General features: G+C 41.6%; 1 protein-coding gene across 3 annotated transcripts in view; it reads right to left on the bottom strand.

Moving 5' to 3' along the window:
• Nucleotides 1-26,726, bottom strand: part of setd5 (SET domain containing 5) — a 67,227-nt gene that overhangs the window by 30,714 nt on the left and 9,787 nt on the right. For all 3 annotated transcript variants that reach the window (XM_047347631.1, XM_047347632.1, XM_047347634.1), the window contains exon 2: nt 2,417-2,677. In XM_047347631.1, coding sequence (XP_047203587.1) covers nt 2,417-2,487 — 71 coding nt within the window. In that variant the 5' untranslated portion in view covers nt 2,488-2,677. The remainder of the gene's footprint in view (nt 1-2,416; nt 2,678-26,726) is intronic.

The following is a 26,726-nucleotide window of genomic DNA, read 5'->3' as shown; positions in this document are numbered from 1 at the left end:
TGACATCCCACATCATGAAGGTCCTAGAGAGACTCCTATTGGCCCACCTGAGTAAGCAAACAGTAAACTATCAGGACCCCCTTCAGTTTGCTCATCGCTGTGGAGTTGGAGTTGAAGATGCCATCATACACCTGCTTCAACAAACCCACTGTCATCTGGACAAAGCCAGCAGCACTGTGAGGATCATTATCTTTGATGTCTCCATTGCATTTAATACAATCCAACCTGATTTGCTTTGTCAGAAACTCCAGAAGACTCAGGTGGAGGCCTCAACAATCTCCTGGATCAAAGACTACCTGACAAACGGACCACAGTTTGTGAGACTTAAGGGTTGTGAGTCTAACCAGGTAGTCAGCAGCACAGGAGCACCACAGGGGACTGTACTCTCACCATTCCTCTTCACTCTGTACACCTCAGACTTCCAGTACAAGACAGACTCTTGTCACCTGCAGAAATACTTAGATGATTCTGCAGTTGTGGGGTGGATCAGAGATGGACAAGAAGATGAGTACAGGAAGGTGGTGGACCACTTTGTGGCATGGTGTGGAAACAATCATCTCATCTTGAACGTGACTAAAACAAAGGAGATGAAACACAAATAAGTCAAAAACTATTTCTATCATGGGAGAAGAAGTGAAGGTGGTGGAGGAGTATAAATACCTTGGTGTTCACATAGACAACAGACTGGACTGGAGATGCAACTGTGAAGCCATCTACAAGGGACAGAGCAGACTGTACTTCTTGAGGAACCTTAGGTCCTTTGGTGTTTGCAGCAAGATGCTGCATATCTTCTATAAGTCTGTTGTGGAAAGTGTGATCTCTTCTGCCATCATCTGCTGGGGAAGCAGCATCAGAGCCAGGGACTTAAAAAAGCTCAACAAGCTGATAAAGAAGGCTGGCTCTGTTCTGGGGACTCCTCTGGAAATCATTGTGGAAAGACGGATTCTTCATAAAATGAAGAACATTATGGAGAACCCTGAGCATCCTCTTCATGAGACTGTCCTACAACAACAGAGTGTCTTCAGTCAGAGGCTTCTTCAGATCTGCTGTAAGACGGAGCGCTACAGGAGATCCTTCCTGCCCACAGCCATCAGCATCTACAACGGCTCTTTGAAGAAACCTTCATAATGAACTACAACATTTAATTTCCCTTTTGGGATTAATAAAGTATTTTTTAATTGAATTGAATTGAATATATATATTCACACAGAGGAGGAGGTATTTTCAAAGGAAATTAAGTCAATTCTACAAATGACGTAGAGAAAACGGTTCAACTATAATCCTTCGCTTCACAAAACAAAAAAATGCGTAACATGCAAACTTTGCAAAAGTGATTTGACATGGCACGGGAGCACCACGGTGATGACACAGCACCTGAAACATGCGAGAACCCTGTTTGATTTTACGTGAAGAGTACCGACGGAATTCGGTCAGTACCTATAAAAGTACCAAATTCTGTAGCCATCCCTATGCGTTGCCATGGAAACGGGCCAATGAGCATTGCTGACAAGGAACGGGTGTATTTAATCAGCCTCCAGCCTCACTGGGAAGAAACAAAGACTGGAGGGAGGGGTGATGACTTGGACTGGGTTCAGTTTTGAACTGGGGTTGTTTATAGTTCAGATATATAATGTTTGTTTTTTCTCTGGATTTTATGCAGTTAATTGTGTGTGTGTGTGTGTGTGTGTGTGTGTGTGTGTGTGTGTGTGTGTGTGAAGACGGATGGACTTTTGTCTCCAACCCTTCTGATTAGCAGTGGTATCTCTGGTAGTTGAGGTCGGGGAATCTATGTCCATTTGTGGTCAGAAATGTAAGAAGAATCGTTTTAAAAAAATATATAAAACAATTAAAATCTGAACTCTGCAACTTTGAATCCTGCATGATTTTTCTTTTTGATGTGTATTTTTACCTCCCTGGCCAATTCAAAAGACAAAAGGTTTTGACTGCCCTCAAACATTACAGCACCACAAGCCAGTCATACTGAACTATGCTAGCAATAGCACTCTGACTTCCTTAGCACTGACTAAGGAAGCATGAAATGTAGCTGTTTTCAGTGTCAATCAGAGGGTAGCACAGACATGTAGGAAACTATTTAAAAAGGAAGCCAGCCTTTAAAAGACATGTTGAGACGTGTCATTTAAGCCAAGAGAGAAACTGAGCATGAATAAAATGCTTAAAACTGTTTAAAATGTCAACTGTAGTCATTTGTTTGATTTTAAAGTAACAGTAAAAGACGTTTTTAGAGCAATTGCTCTCTCACACACGACGTCTCTGCTCTGATTGTAGCAGTAAACATTAGAAAGGCCAAAAACATTTAACACATTTATTGTTCATACAGCCATTACTAGTATGTAATAATAATAAAAAAAATAAAAACAGACAGTAAAGAGACAACAGTTGGCTGGTTTTGACTTACTCTGATCCAGCAGCCATATCAGAGTAAGACGTTTCAGGTGTGGTGACTCCCAGAGTGATTACTATGCTCATGACGTCCAGCACAGCGACGCGTGGAAGTGGGGGGGTAAGGGGGAGGAAGGGGAGGGGGGGAGGAGGGACAGGATGGGATGGGGGAGAGGACAAGGACAAGAGGAATCACACCGTCCAAACTATAGGAAGATACCACTCCAGAAGGGGGGTGCCGTTGAGCCGCAGCCCACGGCTCACGGTCATCGGGGACCTGAGGACATAGAGCAGAAAGCTCAGTGAGATGGTGTTCATTACAGATGAATGGAGCTTGAACTTGGTGATTTAGAAATGTAAGGTGTATTCTGGAGCAGCAGGAGTCCTGTAGTCATTTATTGTGTTTTAAACATAACACCATATTGTTAACGTGGTTAGGCATCAAAATATGCAGATGAAATTGTATTTTTGGAAGCATCCATTCTCAGGGATTGGCTCTGGGCTCATTTTTATTGACTGGTATCAGGAGCTTCTAATTCCTACCACAACCCCAGCAATACACCTAGTTGTGTTTTGGACAGCCAACTTTAAATATCATGGCCTATTTAGGATGAAATGCTAAACATTTTTATAGCTCATGCTGATTAGATCTGGATTTTCAGCTGAGAATCTGAGTCCTCAAAGTCTCTGAAGCTACATGGTTATGATAGCTAAAAGTTAATGTATTAGATACTCTTCAAAATAACATGACTAAGGTTCAATATTCTCAATGCCAAGTTTAAAACAAACAAGTTCCACCCCAGTGCTGCAATGGACAGCAATCACACCTTCAGCGATTAGGGCTTTCATATCGAATTAATTGAGTAGATTACTGGAGAAGTAGGTCCCTCATTACTGATGAAACTAAACCAGTCCTAAAAAAGGCTATGTTGTACTTTCAAAATAAGGCCTAAATATCCTTTACAATTTTAATCTATATATTTATAAGAAAATGCTACTAGGTTCAACATAATTAACAAGCAAACAAGCTAATGCTTCATAAAAATATATTTGTTGTTAAAAATTGTTAAAACAAATTTTAACCAGTCATCCACCTCTCCAACAGGTGGATGACTGACATGTTGAGGACCTATGTTTAAAATGATTACAGACCTTCAGTATTCACTAGCTTGAGTAGGTTTGGAACCAGTTAGAGAGAAAAAAGTTTGCCGCCTTCTGGTTTCCTTGTACTTATGTCACATCTAATAAAAAAAAATGTATTATCAGATAATTATAACCAAGTAAGCAAGGAATGCAGTGTTTAAATGAAGCGGTTAATGAAGAAGAGAAAAAGAAAATCTACACACCCTTCCTAATAATTGGTTGGGCAACCTTTAGTGGTAGCAGCTGAAATCAAGCGATTATGAACTTGCTATGAGTTTTTACATCGCTTTGGAGGAATTCTGGCCCACTCACTCATCCACATTGGAGAGATCTGGAGCATAATTTTTTTAATTAAGTATTTGATTAATCAATAACTGTAGTATACAGACTCTAAAGCACGCCATCTGCATTAACACCAACCCAATCAGAGCAGTAATTAAGACAGAACTGTACAAAAAATATGTATTTTGCATTTAAGATGAAAAATCTTCTTTGTCTATAAATATGCTTTATCCAGAACCCCTCTAGTGGCATTGCTTTACCTGGTTTAGATTCTGTAAAAAAATCTCCTATTAAGCACCTTTTGCTATCAATTAATCTGAAAAATAGTCAACAGATTAATTGACGAGCAAAATAATCATTAATTGCAGCCCAAACAGCACCTCCATCAGATTTAAGCCAGAACTTTGACTAGGCCATTCCAAGTATTCATTTATATCTTCTTCATCCATTCAGAGGTGAACTTGCTGGTGTGGTTCGGATCATTGTCCCGGTGCAGAACCTTCAGCTTAAGGTCACAAACAGGCAGCTGGATCTTTTCTCTCAGGATGTTTTGGTAGACAGAGTTCATGGTTCCATTTACCACAGCAGGTCTTTCAGGTCCTGAGGTCCCAGGCCATCACACTACCACCAGCATATTTTACTGTCAGTCTGATGTTCCTTTTCTGAAGCGCTGTGTTAGTTGTACGCCAGACATAATGTTAAACACACTTTCCAAACATCTCAGCTTTTGCCTCATTCTACAAAGTATTTTCCCAAAAGTCTTGGGGATCATCAAGATGTCTTCTGTCTAAACTGAGACAAGCGTTTATGTTCCTTTTGCTCAGCAGTGGCTTTTGTCTTGGAACTCTGCCATGTCGGCCATTGTTGCCCAGTCTCCTTTCTTACGGTGAAGACAGACCACTGACCTTAACCGAGGCCTGTAGTTCTGTGAATGCTGTTCTGGGGTCTTTTGTGACCTCTTGGATGAGTTGTTAAGCTCTTGTGGTAATTTTAGCCGGTTGGCCGGCCACTCCTGTGAAGTTTCACCACTGTTCCATGTTTTTGCCATTTGTGGATAATGACCAACTGTGGTTCGTGGGAGTCATATAGGCTTATAGGCTTTATTGGCCTTTTCAGACAGACACATCTTAATTACTTTGTTATTTGTTCTTGAATGTCTTTTGAATTGCAGCACAATGTCTGAATTTTGAGTATCTTTCGGTCTTGGTCTTTGACAGGAAGGTCCTATTTAACCAAGAGAGCAGTTGTGGAAGTAATCAGGCCTGCGTGTGGCTAAAGAAGTTGAACTCCACTTCCCATTAATGTGACACACTACAGCTAATTTATTTTACAACGGAGGAGCAATAACATTTCACACAGGACCACGTAGGTTTGACCTTCACTCTGTTTTCTGTTCTTCTTGTGCAAAATACAAAAGTGCAATACTATTTATGTTGGAAATTTACTGTGGAGCAAAAGTTTTGCACATTTTTCTTGTGCTTTTATGTTCATTCTATTTGTGTTTTGGTTAACTTGATTTGCAGATTTACAGTTACTCCTGGCCGTAGGTCTCAGGTTCATTAAAATTTCATTTCATAAGAGCTAATGTGACAACATTTCATTCATTTTGTGTAGTTTTTGTGTATGTAAATGACAAAGTCTGTCTATTTATCTATACTTTTCCCCCTCACAATAAACCCATTCTTTTACTTGTGTTATCTTTGATTGATAGTTACAATTGTTTGTTGATCTGAAACTTTTACGTGTGAAAAACATGCAAAAACAGAAGAAATCTTAAGGTGGGAAAACTTTCTCACCGCTGTGTATTCAGTGTCATCTGTATGTGTCACTTATACATTTCTTCAAACAGAAAAAGTGAGCATTTTTAGTTTTTAGCTGGTTTATAGTAGCTACCCATAATCGCCGAAACAAACAAAGGAAAAAAAAGTTAATTAATTTGTGGCTCAAACAAGTTAAACATATGGGCTGAAACCTACGGATAAAGGCAACAACATTAATTTCCCCTCAACATTTAAACTTACACAGAGAATGATGAGCTAAAGTTAATATGTGTTAATATGTATATGTATAGTTATTATCTTAAAGTAATTCTTATTTATTTTTTTGCTTGCTAATAAAACCATAAAAGTTTAAAACATTTGTTATACATGGTGAGTATTTCAGCTTCTGACTGACTCACAATGTAAAGCTACAAAGATGAGAAATTGGCTTTTAAATCAATTATCACATTTATTAAAAACTCAACTGTGTGCTGGAAGGAAACCAACCACTGCATATAAAAAAAGATATTAACTACAAAATTACATTAAGTTATAACGCCTTTTCTAACTGTTGATTGAAGCCTACAAACAAAACTGTCATGACCCATCAAAGAGGATTCATTCTGTACTGATTCAAAGAACTGGGGCTGTTCAGATATACAAGCACCCTGCTACACAACAGGTCCCCCAAATGCTACAATAAAAGTTCTCATGGCCCCGTTACTCACGGCTTCCTCTATGCAGGAAACCCCTCTCTCAGTAACTCAAGAAGAAAAGCATTCATTGACTCATGCTCACAATAAAAGCTTCATGATGCAAAAAAAGCTGTTCTCTTTCCATGTTTAAATGACAACTGGCCATTCTTATGATAGGAAATGTATTCATTCATACAACAAAACACAGAGGGAAAATGAGCTGTTCAAAGAACAGAAAAAAATACCTGAACTTCCATAACTCTGCTGCAGTAACAACGAGAACCAGCAGGAGGCCCTTTCTTCCCAGACACCAGGAGAAATGAATAATAACTTGGCCCTCTGGTAATGTGACTGTATGCTGCTGAAACACTGACCCAAACTCCTCTCACCCTCTGCTGCTGTGTTCAGACAGATACAGAGCTTTAGCAAAAAACTGGATTACTGTTGTTTGACAGGCTGAGCCGTACAAAACGGCCAGTCCCCTGGCCAAGCACTTGGAAATGATAGCTGACAAACAAGTCTGATCACAATCACCACAATGCAATGCCAGTCTTTCACAACAAGGTTCACAAAGAGACAGAGAGAGGGAGCCATCTGGATGACCAGCACAAGGATGCATGGCATTTCTGTGGTGCTCCCATGGATACCAAGAGGACTGCTATCATGTTCCAGCAGCAACGCAACCATGACAAGATTTGGCTGCAGAAATGTTCGCAGGCTCACAAGCCATTTATGAAACTTTGCATATACTGGGCTAATTACGCGTACACACATTCAGGCGTCAATAAATCTGCCGACTGGAAGCACTGTGATTTACATATCAAGCAGATGGTTCGCAACATGGAAGAACAAAAGGCAGTAATGAAAATTCAATTTTTCCAAACTTATTTATGATGCAAGAAAACCCTGAAGATGTATAGGCTCACCCAAATAAGGTCTCTGTGTACATGTTGTTATGCCTTTTTATTCAAACAGTAACCTTGGCAAATGTAAGTCACATTTTAGTAGCTGGAATATTCCATGCAGGGCTGCACAATATATCATAAATGTATCATGATATGCAATAAAGAACTGCTTGGACTGCTATAAATGTTAATTATTTGAGTGCCACGCATTCGGTCACTGTGTGTATGGAATATATAGCTGAGCCAGACCAATATAAAAGCACTGCATGCTGAGTATCTGAAGAAGAAGAGATAATTAGCCATCATTTTGACATCTTACTGAAAAGGAAGTTCATTTTTCAAATACAGAAGAGAGAAGGGGTTAAGGAGGTAAATACCATAAAAAGCAGAACAGCATCTGTTTATCTTCTTTCCCTCTACAACCTTCCATCTCCTTTACTTCCTTATTTACTTCTGTGGCTATGACTACCAGGCTCAAATTACCAGCAGGTTGAACACTAAGACAGAGGCCATTTTAGAAACAAGGTGAAAGAAGAGAGACATGTTGAAGAAAAGGAGGATGTGAACATGCATTACTAACACACTTCATGTTGGTGTAACAATAACAAAAAATATTAGTTAGGAATTCCATTTACAACTTGCATTAATGTTATCACTGTAGCTTTGGTGAATAAATCTTAAAAATAATTGAGCAACACATGCTGAAATCACCTTTGACCTCAAGAAGCTGTGATCAATTTGTGGTATTAAAAAAAGATTTCATATCTAAATTAATCCTGACTTTTGTTTTCACATGCCTGTAACCGTACAACATGTTCTCTTCCCATTCACGTGTAGCTATAAAGCCAACAAGACACACAGTTTGGGTCTGGTGTGAACAGCATGTCCACCATCCCCTTGACCAAACCTCCACAACACATAAAGGAACAGAGAGATTACTCAGTCTGCCCCCCCACACATGGCTGCTCTACAAGGCAGGACAGAAACATAAGATGGCCTTCTACATCCCATAACGACACTATGCTGGTTGAGCTGAACCCGGAGCCTCTGCAGAAGGGAAAGTCCTGCACTGGTCTATAAAATCATTCTGATACGCAGCTAAGAACTGGCTCTGGTTGCATGCAGATTTAAGTTCAAACTCACAGAAAAACATTTATATTCTTAGAGGAGTTGAAGTATATAATTATGGCATCTGGTGCTAGCTGTATTGTTATGGTCCAAGCTGAACAAATTAAATTGTACACCAGTCTACTGTAGTTGTGGGATGGTATAAGATTCTCTTAAAAAAAAAAAAAGACAATGGCATTAACTTCTGCTACAAATTATGGAGAATTTGATTATTTGAGTCTCGTATTGTTATTTGGAAAAAATAATAATTCTCTTCCAATATATTTCTGTTCTTTATAGAGTCCAAAAAATAATAATAATATGATAAAGTGTCCTTAGCTTGCCCAGGGCAGTAGGAAAGATTTTAGAAAAGTGTAAACAAGTATAAAATTAAATCCCAGGGCTGCTTTTTCCTCTCAACAGCAACACTATTATAAAACAAACAGGATAAAATACATCTAAATTTCCCCTGCAGGATTTTACCAAAATATCCCGTTTTTAGGAAGAACACTACACAAACAAACAGCAGCTTCTGAAGCATGTTCATCGTGTCAAACAGACTTTTTATTTAAGGAAAAAGGCTTTGACAGAGGAAGCTCATCTCCTGCAGGGAGTTCAGCCTTTAATGATTGTGTTAAAGTCTGAATGATGATCCAGAAGCCATGGTGGATGCTAATGAGAAGCTGAAACAAACAGACCAGGATAGTGATCGTCTTCAGAACTTAAACTACTATGAATCTATTTCTACTATATACTGAGTGTTTATCCGTGCGTTTGTCAATCAAATAGCGTATTTTGCTGCTTTCGCCTCTGTCATGTGATATGGCAGCACAGCGGTCTTGAAGATGACGTATAGCGGTTTAATATGCAACGACCAGAACTGCCGTTTAATGGCGGAGGACTTGTTTTGGGCAGAACTGAATCGTGCTGCTTTTTAATGCTTGCTCATTCAGTTGCTATGGTACTCTTCTTTGTTTAAGGTGCTATTAAAAACGGATCTTGGATCATGTTTCATGTGCAGTCATGTTGAGGTTAGTGGGTTCTGAACCAATTTTTCCGATCATTTTTTGCAGTCATGGTTGTCAATGGGTAGCTTTTTTAGCTGCTGGTTGCATATACGGTTGATACAGAAAAATCAAATCAGGACATTCCAGTTTATCTAGGTTCTATTTAGGACCCTCCTTCATGTCTCATGATCATCTGGAAACTGTGTGGGCTTCTCAAGATATAGTTCAGGGAATTATCTGCAGCTGTACGGAATACAAATAAAGCCCACTGAAGAACAGATGTTGATGAAAACACAAGTAGTCCTACTTTGAGTACATTAGCTGTAGAACACAGGAGCCAAACTCCAGTCCTCTAGAGTCAGCATCCTGCAACCTTTACATATTTCAACACACCTGAATCGCATCAATAGGTCTTTAGCAGGACTCTGTAGAACTCGAGTGCATGATGAGGTGATTCAGTCCCTTGATTCAGGTGTGTTTGACTTGGGAGACATCAAAAGGTTGCAGGATACCAGCCCTGGTGGACTGGAGTTTGACACTCCTGCTGTAGACTAACCCCTACTATTGTGTCTCTGTGTCATGTGCACTGAATGCAGAAGATGGTTTGTTGTAAGGGTACATTTTATCCAGTAAAATCACTATTTACAATAAAATAGCTAAACAGAGACAGTAGATATTTTGTTTTCCAGAGAGTGAATTCTAAGTCGTTATCTGTTTAATATAAGGGATGAGTCGGGCATCTTTAGTTTTCAAGCTATGAATGTTGGGTGGTTTTTCACAACTGGAAATAATGTTAAACGGTCACACTTCTGTTTCTTTCTTTGCTGTGCCTGAACTCCCTGGTAAAGGGCCAGGCTCTCATGAGGCACTTTTTTTTTTTTTCCTCCAGAACTCAACTCCTCGGGACGTTCATATGTAGATAATGTACCCTGACACTAAGCGGCTCCTCCAACAGGGGGAGTGCCATGGCTGTGTAGGGACACAAGCCTTCTTTTGTTTATCAGTTTGTTTACCCCAGGGCATCAAATAATCATAATAATACTGATTTAGACTTTATTGATCTCACAATGGAGAAATCATCCTCTGCATTTAACCCATCCATTAGGGAGCAGTGGGCTGCCATTGTGCAGCGCAAGGGGACCATTCAGGGGCTAACCCCCAGATTCCACATTCTCCGTGCTTGCTCTGTTCCGTTCACGTCTGACCATTGGAGCAACTCCGTTGTTTTGCAAATTAATGAGAGCGGTTCTATGAGGGGTCAAAGTTACAAAAATGTACTTGAAATGAATTGAAGGTGTGAAATACTGAACACGGTAAAATGAAGTGTCATAAAAACCAACTTGTTATTAATACCGTCTCTGTGAAAATTAGAATCTGTGAATTTGGAGGTCATTAAAATGATAGCAAGGTAAATATTAATGTTAGATATATTAAGGTCATCAAATTTATAGTTTCCGGTTTTCATTCACTGCCTCAATTTTAGCGCCCCCTTTTTTACCACTTCAGTTTTGTCATTTATTCCGTTCACAGTGTAATTTTTGTTACTGCCGGTCGATCAGAATACGGCAACAGACCCGGAACGACATAAGGACCCTGCACCACATAAGGATGCAGATTTGTCATTTAAACATTCAATTTGAAACGTGGTAATCCTCTCCAAATACATTTGCATTACGATGCCAAATAAACAATGGCTAAACTTAACTGCATTAGCTATTTTATGGTCTATATTTTGGTGGTACCCGGAAAACGTCTATATAGATCAACATGTTTATATTTTATTCTGAAAGGCTTAAATTTTCTAACTCGTACCTCTCACACATGCTCTCTTCGGGCTCCAAGGAACTTGGAGCGGAGCTCGAGAGGAGTTACAGAGGATGTAGTAGGCGTTGCTTTTCACGGACTCACAGAGGCGGTCTGGAACGGAACAGACACATACAGAAGCGGAGGATGTGGAATCTGGGGGTAAGGGTCTTGCTCAGAGACCCAGAGTGGCAGGCTGTGAGATTCAAATCAGGGTACTTGCGGCCTCTCTGGGATGCAAATGGCCTGCTCTCTAACCACTAGGCCACCAATCCCCTAAAACATGCAACACATACCTGGCTGCTGGAAGGCATTTGGTTCAAATTTCCAGCGTACACCTGGTGGCTGTGTCAGACCAAGTCTGGACACACATCGTCATCATAAACAAACCTTGCTGGAGTTCATTTGGAGCTGTACCAAGACTACCTCCTCCAAACGCGGACCAAAACAACAGTACTGTTGTTTTGGTCCGCACCTTATTGCAGACAAACTGCATAAATCAATTCCATATATTCAGACAAAAAAAATAAATGATGATCAAAGATCTGACCTTCTCGATCTGAGTTTAAGTGATAGCTGCTTTATTAAAAGCTGAAGTTAGGAGACAAACATCTGAAGCAAATCTGAGCAGCCCATTGAAGAATGAGACATTTCTATGCAATTGATGCCATAGGCATGGGTCAGAATATATATATACACTGTATACCATGTTACATACTCACTGTGCATCCATGAGCGTATGGTCAATAGTTACTTGAAGTTTGTGTATAAAATGTTCTTTGCTTGTCTTATGTTCATGACAGATTTTTGTGTCTGAAGAAAAGTGTAAAAATCAAGATGTACTACTGTTATGGGTGCACAACAAAGTAGAAAAGCAGATTTCATTGGGTACTATTCATCTTTGTTAGATTAAACTGCTGACTTGTTTTTAACAGAATGGCTCCTATGTTCATTTAATCGAGTCTGTAGACCTGTGTATCAAAAGAACAAATAAATGTCAAGTATGAATAGTGTAACCATAGTAATAAACGTCAGATTTCTTAACAGTGATATAGTATGTTTTACAGTTGCTTTTAGACTTTAAATAAAAGCTGTTAGATTATGTTCTATATTTTGGTTTTAAATTTTCAACCTAAAGCCAGTTTTGTTTTACATGTTTTTTTAATTTATTTTTTTATGTAAGATATTTTTTCGGCACTAGAGGCCTTTATTTTTGATAGTAGGTAGACAGGAAAGAGGGGCAAAGAGAGAGGGAGACATTTGGCAAAGGTCGCGGGGTCCGGGACTCAAACCTGGGACAGCCGCTTCGAGGACTATAGCCTCTATAGGTGGTCGCGCGTTTAACCCCTACACCAGCATCGCGCCCTGTTTTACAGCTACACCCTTGTTATTACATTGATATAACACTGTCCTCTCATTGTAATCTATTTCTGGATTTAGGCTGAGATCTGTTCTCAGCCAAGATTTTTCCTCCATATTTCATTGTAAATGAAACAGAAAAAGGATCCTGCTGGTGTGCAGTTGCAGCGCAGAAGCTTCAAAACAACCTTACTGAATATAGTCAAAAGACAGTGCTTTATGTGCAGACTGGTATTTTAAGTATCATAGGTGCTATGCTTACAAGAATCACTGAGGTGATGTGCATTCAGGTTTCCTGTCTAATGCCATTCTACATCCTGTACTAGAAAACATGACAAAGATTCAGTTTCCGATAGCATTTCTGAAGCCATTCCAGGCTGGGCCCACTCGAATCATCACGAATTATGATTTAACATATTTAGGATGATTATGATGAAAGTTATTCATAGGCCCATGAAATCATCCGCTGAACAGAAAAGTGCGATAAATATCAACATTAAACGCATTTTGAATGGCACAGTCGAGCTGGGTTTGTACATCTTCTTGGTATAATAATTCTGCTCTCCTTGTTGTGCTTGTGACAGACAGGGCAATTTGCTTAACCTTTCCCTCAAGTTGTTGTTCTTTTCCATCTAAAAGTGTTTCTGCCACAGCTTCCATGCACTCTTTCATTATTTCTCAGTCAGTGAAAGGCTTTTTGCAATTTCCTAAAATCTACTGTACTCGCAGTGAACACTTGTACGCTCGCTGTTGTGCTGTAAGAGACTGTGTTATCAGCCGTGTAGCTCGCTCATATTGTCCCCTCAGTTCAGTTATTCGCCTTGTCTTAGTCAGACCCAGGCAGAAAGCTTTGGTTGAAACTCTTATGTTTGGTTTAGGGCTGTTGTAAACGATTATTTTAGTAATTCGAGTAGTCTATCAATTATCCTGAATAAAAGTTCTGTTTTGCCGTAGCAGCTTAAGATTTGTTTTTAAATAACATTTTATTGCATTTTATTGCGTAAAATGCAATAAAATTCAAACATCGCCTTTAGTTTCAAGTCTGAAATCTGAAAAAATCTTGTTCTTTTTCTAAAGTGCAAAAACAGATGAGAAATAAAACATGTCACATTAACCAAAAATGTATTGAGACATATTAGTAAACACTGGCTTTTACAGATATTGCACTAGACTTTCACCCTCTTTCTTGGTGGCAAGTCTTTCCCCTTGCCTTCTTCATCCAAAGCGGCTAACGTCCCTAAGTGTCCATGCATCAGCTCTGGTCAACAGCTCATTGGCGGAAGTGAGAGAATTGCGCAACACTAATACCTATCAGAGCAGAATACATTGCGCTCAATGGTAAACCATGATTTAACAAAGCAGATTATCTCCCTCAAGGAATTTTAAAAATCGAGATACTCGAGTTAGTCAAGGAATCGTTTCAGTCCTAGTTTGGTTTCATAATGTCTCTTTAGATTTCCACTCTTTATAAGTCCAACTGATTCAGAATATATTAGGGAGACTGGCCTTACAACCAAAGAAAGTTAAAAGGAAAGAGCATGCTTCTGTCCGTTCATTTTTAAATATGCGATTTTCATGGTCCACTTTACACATTTTTGACAAAGCCATCTTCTTCTAAATCACTCATCTGTGCACCACCAGGTCATTGTACTGTCACCAAGCATGAGCTCCCAAGCTAGTAACTTTGCAGCTATTAACAGTACCATTAACCGCGCCACAGCACTGACAGCTGAAGGAGCTTCAGCCGCCATAGCTCCAGCCATCAGTGGGTCAGTGGTAACACAACTGGTACCGTACTGAGTAGAGCAAAACAGAGTAGAGTGGAGCCGCACCGCCTCAATGCGAGCCAGTAGAAGAGGGGAATAAGCAACCTGTGTTCAAGGACCCCACTTAGCTTCTTATTTGTCATTTTCTGGCAGTTGGCATGCAACGATGTGGTGCATTACCGCCACAGCTGGCTTGGAATGTGGACCAGAATGTCGCTGAACCACATAGCTGCTCGTGGTGCCAGTTCAAAAGTCAAACATGGCATCCAGCAGGAATTAAATGTCTATATCTATTTACATACTAAATAAGAAAATGCTTTCACAATGGAGAAATTAACTTGTAACAGCAGCTCTTAGTAACACAAAAGTAGGATGCAGATAGTTAAGAAAAAAATTTGCAATCAAAGAAGAACAAGGTAGATGTAGTAATAACAGAATAAAATAAAATAAAAAATACTTATGTACAGTAAAAAGTGGAAGTTTAAAGAGACAATGATTACAATTATTTACAAAGACAGAGGTTGTTGCACTAGTTATTATACGGTAGAATTAAACAGTCGGGCAGCGGTGGGGATGAAGGACCTGTGGTAGCGCTCCTTCCTGCTCTGAGTGTGTCTCAGTTGGCCACTGAAGGAGCTACTCAAACCGATGCAGTGGGTGAGAAGTTATGTCCATGATGGATGTGAGCTTGACTAACATCCTCACAGAGTCAAGTGGGCAGCCCAGGATAGAGCTGGCACCCCTGACCAGCTTGTTTAGTCTCTTCTTGTCCCTGGGGCCCAGCAAACGACAGCGTCGAGGATGGCAGAGGCTACCTCAAAGTCATAAAAAGTCCTGAGCAAAGGTCTGCAAACTCCGAAAGGACCTCAGTCTCCTCAGAAGGTGGAGGCAACTCTGGCCCTTCTTGTATAGGGCGTTGGTGTTATGGAACTAGTCCAGTTTATTGTTGAGGTGAACACCCAGCTACTTAAAACTGTCCACTGACTCAATGCCATCACTCTGGATGTTCACTGGTGAGTGAGGTGGTGTCCTTCTCCTAAAGTCATTCACCATCTCCTTTGTCTTACTGGTGTGCAAACACAGGTGGTTGCGCTCACACCAGTCCACAAAGTCCATGATGACCGAACGGTACTATAGCTCGTTCCCCTCAGACACACAGCCCACAATGACTGAGTCATCAGAGAGCTTCTGGAGATGACAGCAGTGAAGTCAGCGGTGTAAAGGGTGAAAATAAATGGTGACAGGACAGTACCCTACGGGGCAACAGTGCTGCAGACTACCACCTCTGAGTAACAGCTGCACAGCCTCAAGTACTGTGGCCGGTCAGTGAGGTAACCAATGGTCCAGGCAGCAAGGTGTCCTTCCACTCCCGTGTCTTCCAGCTTCCTCCGCAGCAGCACCGGTCTGATGGTGTTGAAAGCGCTGGAGAAGTCAAAGAACATAACTCTCACACCACTCCGAACGGTCTCCTGGTGGGTGAGAGCCCGCTGCAGCAAGTAGATGACAGCGTCCTCTACTCCAATGTTAGGCCTGTAGGCGGGTCCAAGGTAGCGCTCACCACGGTGCAGAGGTGGGTGAGTAGGAGGCTCTCCATGCTCTTCATCAGGTGGGAGGTCAAGGCGACGTGTCTGTAGTGGGCTGATTCCTTGGCATGCGTTGTTTTAGGAACCGGAATCACACAGGAGCTCTTCCACAGGACAGGGACCTCTGGGTCAGGATTTGGACCCGAGTCCGGGGTTTGGGGACCTTTGGTGTAAGTTTTAACATCCTTTAAGAAAGTGTGTACCTTTGATTCAGTCGTGTAATTATTTTATTTTATCATAATTGCTTATCTTTAGCATGCCACTGTGTGCTTCTATTTACCTGTCAATCTGATGTTGATAAAAATATATATTACTATTGAGGGAAAAATTATTCACTCAAGGGTCATTATATATGAAAATAAACTGTTTCAAAGCAACAATGGATCTGGAGTATACAAATGTATTTCATGTCTTTCTGGCAGTTGTGCAAATTATTATCTTTAGTGACCAACAACATCAGCAGGGTAGGTTACTACTTTTCTTACATTCTAATTTTCAGCTTCTCTCCCCCTGCCAGCACTAAAGATCTGAAAAGATGATGTTAATAGGGTAGGGCTGGGCGATAAATTAATTTTATCAATTAATTTGAAGTAATGAAGATTTAATTTTTGGGAAAATCGGGATTTTTTTCGCTGCACCAAAGAACTCCTCGGCCCTCTGTAGTTGAATGACATCAGTTGGACTGTCTTTCACAGAAACCCCAAAAATGTCATCTAACAAGGAAGACCTTGTTCCCAAAAAGACACGACTTTATATGGAACTGGTACGGTTTCGCAACCACAGACTTGGAGCAACACACGGCATGTTGTAAAATCTGTTTTAAGGCTGTTGCTACTAAAAGGTGGAAGCACTACGAATATATTTCAACACTTGAAACAGAAGCACTCTGTGGAGTAGGAGAAATGCTCTGTGGAGTAGGAGAAATGCTGCTCTCCTTGAAAAGCACAGGACAGCAACAGACCAGAAATCCCTGCTAAGAGAAAACCCACCTTAGGGGAATTGTGTTTGCACTGTGTTCCCTACGAAAACACGGGGGCCCGGTGGAAAGCAATCATGGATGCTGTTGCGTTGTTTATTGACAAAGATACTGTGCCTATTTATATAGTGGAAAAGTCTGGCTTCATTCACCTGCTGAAAAGTTTAGACGCCAGGTATGTACTACCTAGCCAGAAATTTTATGCTGACCTTGCCTTTCCCCACCTGTACAACTGCACACATAAAAGGATTGCAAGAGAGCTGGCGGTTGTACGTTTTTACTCTGCCACAACAGACTTCTGGTCCAGTCGGACAATGGAGCCATTTAAGAGTTAGACTACGCATTTTGTGATGATGATTGGGGTCTACAAAGTGTCTGCCTACAAACAGCTTACTTTCCTGAAGATCACAAAAGTGTGGTCATTGCCGAGGGGTTAAAAGACGATCTGAACTCCTGGAACCTTTTCGAAGACCGACTTGTCTGTATGACAACAGAGCACCAATATTATTAAAGCTCTGAAAGACTTCAGGTAGCCAAACCTCCAGTGCTTTGGACATAAAGTACATAATGCCATGGGTAAGAATCAAATCTATCCATTTTCCCACAGACAATACACAGTGCACTTAATGCATAAGCAATTAATGTATTCTAATCAGTCAGTCAGTCAGTCAGTCATTTTCTACCGCTTATTCCATAGTGGGTCACGGGGGAGCTGGTGCCTATCTCCAGCAGTCTATGGGCGAGAGGCGGGGTACACCCTGGACAGGTCGCCAGTCCATCGCAGGGCCCTGTATTTTAATCAAATAATACATATTTATACAACATGTACATACATGATTGTACATGTACCATGTGTTTCTCTGTCTCCCTAAATCTGCAAAATAACATCCGACAAAAAAAGTATAAATTGACCCGAATGTTAATTGTAGCTCATTATAAGAGAATGGCGTGAAGGACCCACAGATTGAACATGTCATAGGGGTTTGTAAAAAGGCTACTGCTGCCTCTTCTTACAGTTGGATAAAACGAAGAGAGTTGAGTAAAGTACAGGCTGAGCTTGGTCTACCCCTGCATCAACTAATAACAGAGTCCCCAACTAGATGAGGTTTGAGTAAAAAAATGATAGCAATTTCTGGAACAGGAAAAAGCGATAGTTCGCGTCTTAAGTTCAGACAAGAAAAGCCGGCATCTTGTGCCCACTTGGCAAGACATTGATGTTTTGGACTCTGTAAATATGGCTGTTAGACCCCTGCAAGACTTACTGATGACCTGTCTGGTGAGGCATATGTCAGTGTTTCCAACATTAAACCAGTTCTCCATTTGTTTAAAACCGGTCTCCTACAGGCAGCAGAGGAAGACACGGAGCTCACTAAAACAATAAAAAGAAAAACATATAGCAGTACCTTAATGATAAATACAGCAACAATGTGCAGGATGAACTCTTAGACATGGCCTCACTAATGGAACCTCTATTCCAGACGACATACATTGGCCCAGACAGGGAAGAACACATCACAAAAAGGGCAGTCACTGAACTGATGTCTCTGTCTGCTGAAACAAGTGCATCACACCAGCTATGCTGTGCATATGTGTGTTGGGACCCAGCCATGGTTACAACATGAAAGTCCCGTACGAACTTTTCTGGAACTTTCAAAATAAATCGCATTAACCCATTTACAGTACAGCCAGGAAAAAGGGGTAACAGCGGACTTCCTGTGACGTCACTGTCCAAATAAAAGCCCTGTTCTTGCTACATCCTGCCTCTTCCAGACTGGTCCCCTGGCAGATCTGGAAGGAGAGACAGCGCGCTAATGTCTCTTTGCTGGCAAACAGACATAACTCTTCAAACTGGATCCAAAAGTGTCATACGATCATGCAATCATATGCACTAAGTTAAGTACTAATGAATTGCTGTTTGTGTATCCGGTATTCATTCATGAACGGGGGGTAATTAAGATACAAGCGTTGCTTGACTTTCTCTCTGAGGCCTACAGAAGCAAACTGTGTTCCAGAGAGTTCCCTGTCTCTACGACGCCGAGTGGAGCAGTTTTCCCGGTCTGAAGGAAGGACAACGGGACCGCATCACTGTGGTTACAACTGTAACGTGCTGTAACGTTTGGCCGGCCGACAGAACGAGCTGCCCCAACCAACAGCTATGGAGGTTTTATGAAGTTTGGTTTTGTTTGTGTGAAACACAAGCCATCTTAGTGCTAGCAGATTTTCTGCTCAGCACATGTGCTCAGTTTGTGTTTTGTGTTTGTTTTAAAGTTAAGAAAAACTTTATTTAAAGGGTGATTTTAAACACAGAATATCGGCCATAACATCCAAGCTTATACATTTTAACCCTTTTATCTTACCATTTACCTATTAACGGTATTTTAAAGGTATGCGTTTGATTCTGATGATAAGCTACAAGCTTCTTTTGTTAGCTTTAACTGCTAACAGCTAAGAACACGTGCTTGCCTGGTAAGATCATTTACCCAAAAAGGTTGTTGATTTTCAATCTAGTAAAATATTTCCCTAAACATTATTTTACTAAACTTGATAACTAAGTAAACACCATTAAGTCCCATTTTTCCAGAAAGATTTGGCACTTATTTAAAATAACATTTACTTAAATATTATTTCACTATTTCCTTAATAATATTTCTTTAAATATTATTTTAATAAATAAGGGCAGCTAATTAAACACTGTTGAGAATTGGTTAAGACAAACTTTATTTAAAGGGTGATTTTAAACAGAAGATTGATCATAACGCGGCGTTGGCGCTTATGCATTTTAACCCTTTTATTAACCCTGGTATTTTAAACCCTGGTATGTGTTTGATTCTGGTTCTAAGCTATAAGCTTCTTTTGTTAGCTTTAACTGCTAACAGCTAAGAACACGTGCTTGCATACTTAAGCCCATTTCTCCAGAAAGATTCGGCTCTTTTTCAAAATATTTCCTAAAATATTTTACTATTTCCTTAATATTTCTTTAAATATTATTTTAATAAATAAAGGCAGCTAATGAGACACCGTTGAGAATTAGTCATCCAGAAGGTTGGTTTTATTAAGCAGATCATTCTTAAAATATTATTTTATTAAAATAATATTTTATCTGATCTTGCATTGTGAATGGTTGTTTAAAAGGTATACCTATTATTGCCTAAGTTAGTTCCAAAACCAACTGCACTTCACTTCCAGATTATTCAAGATAATCCTTGGTTCTCAAACATAAACATTGCATGGTAATGTTGCATCACTCTTCCGGTCATGGTTTTCAATCATCTTTAATCAACTTGTTTATATTGTACATAGCCCATTAGTCTTCGTTATTCTTTAATACTGCTTGGTAGTTTAGTTGGATTGTTTTAGCATAGTAAAGAGTTTGTTGATTGAAATATGTTTGACTTTGAGTTGACTTATTTTTGTTAATAAATTCTTGTATTTTAAGAAATTGTATGAATTCATTCCATGTGTGTGCAGAGTTTATGCTATTCAATAATGTCAGAGCTTGGCGCATCCCTTTCAATTTTGTCCTAATACCACCACCTTATCGGGCTGGTATTCACAGGACAACCCTTAACAGACCGAAATATTATTTATCGTATCATCGTCTTCCTCTTATCCGGGACCGGGTCGCGGGTGCAGCAGATTCATCAGAGACACCCAGACGTCCCTCTCCCTAGACACCTCTTCCAGCTCCTCAGGGTGGAGCCCAAGGCATTCCCAGGCCAGCCGAGAGACATAGTCCCTCCAGCGTGTCCTGGGCCGTCCCCTGGGCCTCCTCCCAGTGAGACATGCCTGGAACACCTCCCGAGGAATGCGTCCAGGAGGCATCCGGTATAGATCCCCGAGCCACCTCAACTGGCTCCTCTCGATGTGGAGGAGCAGCGGCTCTACTCCGAGCCCCTCCCGGATGGCCGAGCTCCTCACCCTATCTCTAAGGGAGTGCCCGGCCACCCTACGGAGGAAGCTCATTTCAGCCGCTTGTATCCGGGATCTCGTTCTTTCGGTCATGACCCAAAGGTCATGGCCATAGGAGAGGGTAGGAACGTAGACCAACAGGTAAATCGAGAGCTTCGCTTTTCGGCTCAGCTCTCTCTTGACCACAACGGACCGGCACAGTGCCACTATTACTGCGGCAGCCGCACCGATCCGTCTGTCGATCTCCCACTCCATTCTTCCCTCACAAACTCCTCCACTCGAGGCAGGAACTCCCCTCCAACCTGAAGAGGACAAGCCACCCTTTCCCGGTCGAGTACCATGGCCTCTGACTTGGAGGAGCTGATCTTCATCCCAGCCGCTTCACACTTGGCTGCGAAACGCCACAGCGCATGTTGTAGGTCTTGGCTAGAGGGGGCCAGCAGGACCACTTCATCTGCAAAAAGAAGAGACGAAATCCACTGGTCCCCAAATCCTGTCCATAAAAGTTATGAACAGGACCGGTGACAAAGGGCAGCCCTGCCGGAGTCCAACATCCACCCGGAACAGGTCCAACTTAGTGCCGGCAATGCGGACCAAACTCCTGCTCCACCTAATAAAGGGCCCCCGATTCCATACTCCTGGAGCACCCCCCACAGGTCATCATGAGGGACACAGTCGAATGCCTTCTCCAGGTCCACAAAACACATGTGGACCGGTTGGGCAAACTCCCATGAACCCTCAAGTACCCTGTAGAGGGTATAGAGCTGGTCCAGTGTACCATGGCCTGGACGAAAACCACACTGCTCCTCCTGAAGCCGAGGTTCTATTGGCCGGACTCTCCTCTCCAATACCCTGACGTTGGCCTTACCAGGGAGGCTGAGGAGTGTGATCCCCCTGTAGTTGGAGCACACCCTCCGATCACCACCACCCCAGTCTGCTAGTCCAGAGGCACTGTCCCGGACCGCCACGCAATGTTGAAGAGGCGTGTCAACCATGACAGCCCCACAACATCCAGAGATTTGAGGTACTCAGGGCGGATCTCATCCACCCCCAAAGCCTTGCCACCGCGCAGCTTTTTAACCACCTCGATGACTTCAGCCTGGGTGATGAAGGAGTCCAACCCCGAGTCCCTAGCCTCTGTTTCCACCAGGGAATGCGTGATGGCAGGATTGAGGAGATCCTCAAATTATATTAAAAATATTATTTAATAAATATTAAAATAAAATAATATATTCATATTCATAATTACAACAAAGAACAGGCTCCGCCCAATAAGAAAATGACTTTAGGTGCCTTCTTCAAAAAAGTCTGAAAGTGCCACCTCCCCATGAATCAGAGACTGTGAAAATAGAGACTGAGTTGGCATCCTACCTGTTGACCTCTGTGGGCGAACCAGAAGCCAATCCACTTCAGTGGTAGAAGTGCCACGAACCAAACTTTCCAAGGCTCAGTAAACTGGCCAAGAAATATATTTCTGTCCCTTCTAGAAGTGCCTCATCAGAGAGGGTTTTTAGTATGGGAGGGGGCATTGTTACATGCTAAAGGCATGCCTGAAGCCAGATGCAGTAGACAGGCTTGTTTTTCTTGCCAGAAATGTGCAGAAAAACCCCAAAAGACAGCAAGAATGTAATATTGATTTTGCTAACTATGCAATGAATATATGTTTGAAAAGTAACGTTTTCATTTTGTTTACATAGTCTTGGAAAAAAATATTACACCACCCTTGATTTCTTGTTCATTGTTTTCTTCAAGTAATATATAATTAGAAAAAGAAATCAAGGATAGCGTAATGATTTTTTCCATGACTGTGTCAGGGATTTATTGAAATACTGTTTTTTATATGTAAACTAAATTTTCTTAAAACTCTTGACATATCTAATGCAGTTTTATTTTTCACTATATTAGTCTCAAAAGGGGAAGATGTTTTGGTAATGAAGTTGCGCCTGGTTTGAGATATATACTCAAAACCGAGAAACTAGCTAATGTGTAATATCACAGGCATTTTTTGTTATGTTTTCAGTGTTAACAATGTCAGGGCCTGCCATTTTGGTAAATGGTAAATAGCCTGCATATTGTTCTACAAACATGTTTAACGGCTTGTATTTAGTTGAGGTTTGAAGTCACATCAACTTCCAGATGGATGATTGAAATAAAAGCAAGTTTCTGAAAATAATTTCTCTAATTTACTTTTCATGAAAGAGAAAACAAAATCGATTAACCGGATTCAGTATAAATAAACAAAAACAACAAAAAAAACAAGCAATTTTATTTTTAAGCCATATCACTCAGCCTTATAATAGGGTGTTTCAGTGTCTGAATGGAAAGTATGCTCCGGATCCTGATGCAGTGACGAGTCTGCATACAGATAGGACATAGAGTGGCTGGTCCACTGGTGCATTCAGAACCACCTGCAGCTAAACCAGCTAAAGACAGTGTAGATAACACTGGACTTATTAAGAACACCATCCGCCACAACACTGTGTCTACTGTGGATCTCTACTGGTTCCTAGGACCTACCCTTTCTCGAGACGTGAGATGGTCCTCATACACAGACACTGCTCAGAAGAAGGTCCAGCAGAGGCTGTGCTTCCTACAGCAACTTAAGGGTAAGTCAGGAAAAGGACAGCTAACATCTCTGTAGACCCCACACATGCTGGACACAAACTGTTCAGACATTTAGTTAGGGGTCGACGTAACAGAGCGCCAATGACAAAAACCAGAAGCCAAAGAGACAGTTTCTTCTCCCAGCTGTCTCTCTGATAAACACAATGAACAACTCACAGCCAGAGTATTCAGCTACTCTGCTGTGAAACAAATAAGCATATTTTCACTACCACAACCTGCCTTTCATCTGTACATACTGTTCCTTGTCCTTATTTATGTGTTTTACACATTTTGGTTGTTGTTTGGACAGATGTTGATATAAGATGTGAGTGATGGAAACCAAAGTCAAATTCCTTGTTTGTGTACACATGCATCTCTAGTTTTTAGTATAAAAGTCTTACAAAAAGAACACAACTAGCACAGTTTTGCCACATCTGGCTAAATTGTGCCAAAATGCTAGCTCCACCTGGCACATTGCACAATAAAACATTTGTGGAACAAATATGCTTTAACTGATTCAGTCCACATTTACTGCAGTTATAGTTGAGACGTTGATTGATACAATCTGAAGCTTCTCCTGTTTTCAAAAGGATTTTCATGTTTTGCCATGTTCATTAAATAAATATTTTTGGCAAGGCTAAAGCCTTTGTTTAATCACAATTGAAACAGACATAGTAACATTTGCAATAATTGTTCCACTAGAAAAAAATTAATTTTATGTCTTACCTTTATACAGGTACCAAAATTTGCATTTAGACTTTATAACTGTGGAGCTATACTTAATTGATTTCAGGTATGTCATTTCAGGCACAAATATCTTCTAAAACCATTAGGACCTAACAGGTTAAGACGAACTTTCAAGTCTGTGAGACCCAGAATTCTTGCTGGTTGGTAGCTGATTCTTCCAGAAGCTGGTGCCTATCTCCAGCAGTCTATGGGCGAGTGGCAGGGTACACCCCAGACAGGACGCCAGTCCGTCGCAGGACAACACAGACACACACAGGACAAACAACCATGCACACACTCATTCACGTCTAAGGGCAATTTAGAGAGACAAATTAACCTAACAGTCATGTTTTTGAACTGTGGGAGGAACCCAGAGTACCCGGAGAGAATCCACGCATGCACGGGGAGAATTGCTGCAAGGCAACCTTGTTAACAACATGCAGCCCATATACTTATTTCATAATTCAATACAATGTTAATTATTTACATATAAAATGTGATTTTATTGATTATTTTGAGATTTTGTCTCTCACAGTTGAAGTGTACCTATGATGAAAATTACAGAACTCTCCAGTGGGAAAACATGCAAAATGTGCAATGTATTATTTTACCCACTGTATGTTACACAAGCCATTAAAATACTGCAAGGTATTACTCACTGAGACTTAAACAAAGAACGCTGGCAGCCATTCTGAACCACTGAAGGGCAAACTTTCCTTCCATGACTTTTCCAAACTGAGCACATCACAGGAAAAAACTAATTACCTAATGTCTTCAGAAAATATAACCAATTTTATGGAAAAGACTGCAAAAGAACAAAAAACACAAAGGAGCTCTAAAAGAATACCGCTGGTTCCAAAAATACAAGCAATAGCCATTAATAACAACCTCCCATGTTCTGCAGCCGTGTTTTCAATAAGATCTTTTTGCCTGAAAGCACAAAACCAAGGTTACATGTTAACTGTGAAAATGCCTTCCTGCAATTCAACAAGTGCTGCATAGTACATTCTTGTTGATAATTTTGTCTTCATGCTCATACGGTGCTCCACGTATCAAGCAGTGTAAAAAGGAGGGAAAAAGAAGGAAATGAAGGATGGAAAACAACAAGAGTATGGAGAGGTCTTATAAGACCTGTGCTATTCAATTAAGGAGCAGATCAGCAAAAAGGCGTCGAAGCTATGAGTACTTGAAAACTACAAATAATCCTGCTAGGTTTTATTTTTTATTTTAATTTTTTACCATGTCCTGTCCGTCAGAGATGTCTGAGTGCCAAGAAATTGCCCAACAGATTTACTTTCACAGGCGGAGCATCACAGCTAATGCTTCAAAGCTCTGCTTGATATTTATAAAAGAAACTTTATTATAAACTTCTTTGGGAATATTTAAATTGTTATGGACACGGAGACTGAAATGAGAAGGAAAACGGAAGCTTGAAAAAGAAAGAGATGGGGCAAAAGGGAAAAAGGGGAGAAAAGGAGGAAAGAGTGGAGGAGAGAAAGAAGGATGAAGAGAATAAAAGATTACACCATGCTTGCTTATACACCTGCAGCTGTTTTTTTTTTTTTAACAAAATAGTACACGGTATTTATGAATGTAAAATGTACTTAGTGAGAGGTGCAGCCCAATTTAAAACATCTGTGTATCTGTCAACACCTGAAGCTTAACACCTGTGAGTATGGGTGTGGACGCGATTTGTATACAAGGTTTCTCCACAAAAATATGCAATAGCGAGTGTGAGGACCAGCCGACCTGCCCCGTGGTCCCGGGGGGGACACCGAGGAGATCCGAGCCACAGACATCCAAAAGCCCCCCAAAGCACAGGAACCCCAGAAGAACCACCGCCGGGACTACCGCAACCCCCCCAGAGAAGAGCAGTGGAGAGTCCCAGGGGAGCCACCCAGCAGCGACAGTGCAGAAGCCCCAGGGAGCCGCAGCGACAAGCCCACAGGCCCCGCCGGCAGCCGTCCACGCCCAAGCAGATCCAGCCATGGACCCAGAGACCCTAACCCCCCTCGCTCCAAGTAGAGGCCCGACAGAGCCCCAGGGGCTAGGTCCCGGCAAGCAGCCACCGGGAGTGAGCCAGCACACACCCAAGCACCCGGCCCCGGACACCGAGAATCCCAAGTACACCAGCGGGCAGAGACTGCAACCACCGGCAGGTAGTATCACGGGGAGGAAATAGGCCCCCCATACACTCACTCACACTCCCCATGCATGCTCTATACTCCCAGGTCCAGGCGCCAGTACCCCCCAGGGGCAACCAGCCCTCGGACCCAGGAGGTAGTCCCCTTCCCTCCTGGGGCAGAGACAGGCAGACAGCGCCGGCACCGCCCAGACCCGAACCCAGTCCCCAACAACCCCCATCCACCTCCAGAGAGGGGGCTATGTACAAAAGAGGGGTCCACATGGCCCAAACCAGCCCACCAACAAAAGTCGCCCCAGGACAGAGCAGTCCCGACCCCCCAATGAGCTCCGATCCCAACCCCATGAGCCTCTCACCCCCAGTGAACCCCAACATGAACCTCCCCACAGGGCCACCCCCAACAAGGACACCGATATCAAACTCGTGCCCCCGAACCCAAACGCCACAAATCCCCTCCCCCACAGGGGAACACCCCCACAGGTGAACTCCATAGCTGAGAGGCCGATGAAGACACACCAACCCAGTGCAAGCTCCACACTTAGCCCCGTTCTAAGCACC

Source organism: Girardinichthys multiradiatus, chromosome 20 (assembly GCF_021462225.1).
Source record: "Girardinichthys multiradiatus isolate DD_20200921_A chromosome 20, DD_fGirMul_XY1, whole genome shotgun sequence".
In the NCBI taxonomy this organism is placed as follows: Eukaryota; Metazoa; Chordata; class Actinopteri; order Cyprinodontiformes; family Goodeidae; genus Girardinichthys; species Girardinichthys multiradiatus.
The sequence above is the reverse complement of the archived record's forward strand: the minus strand, read 5'-3'. Positions and strand labels throughout refer to the sequence as shown.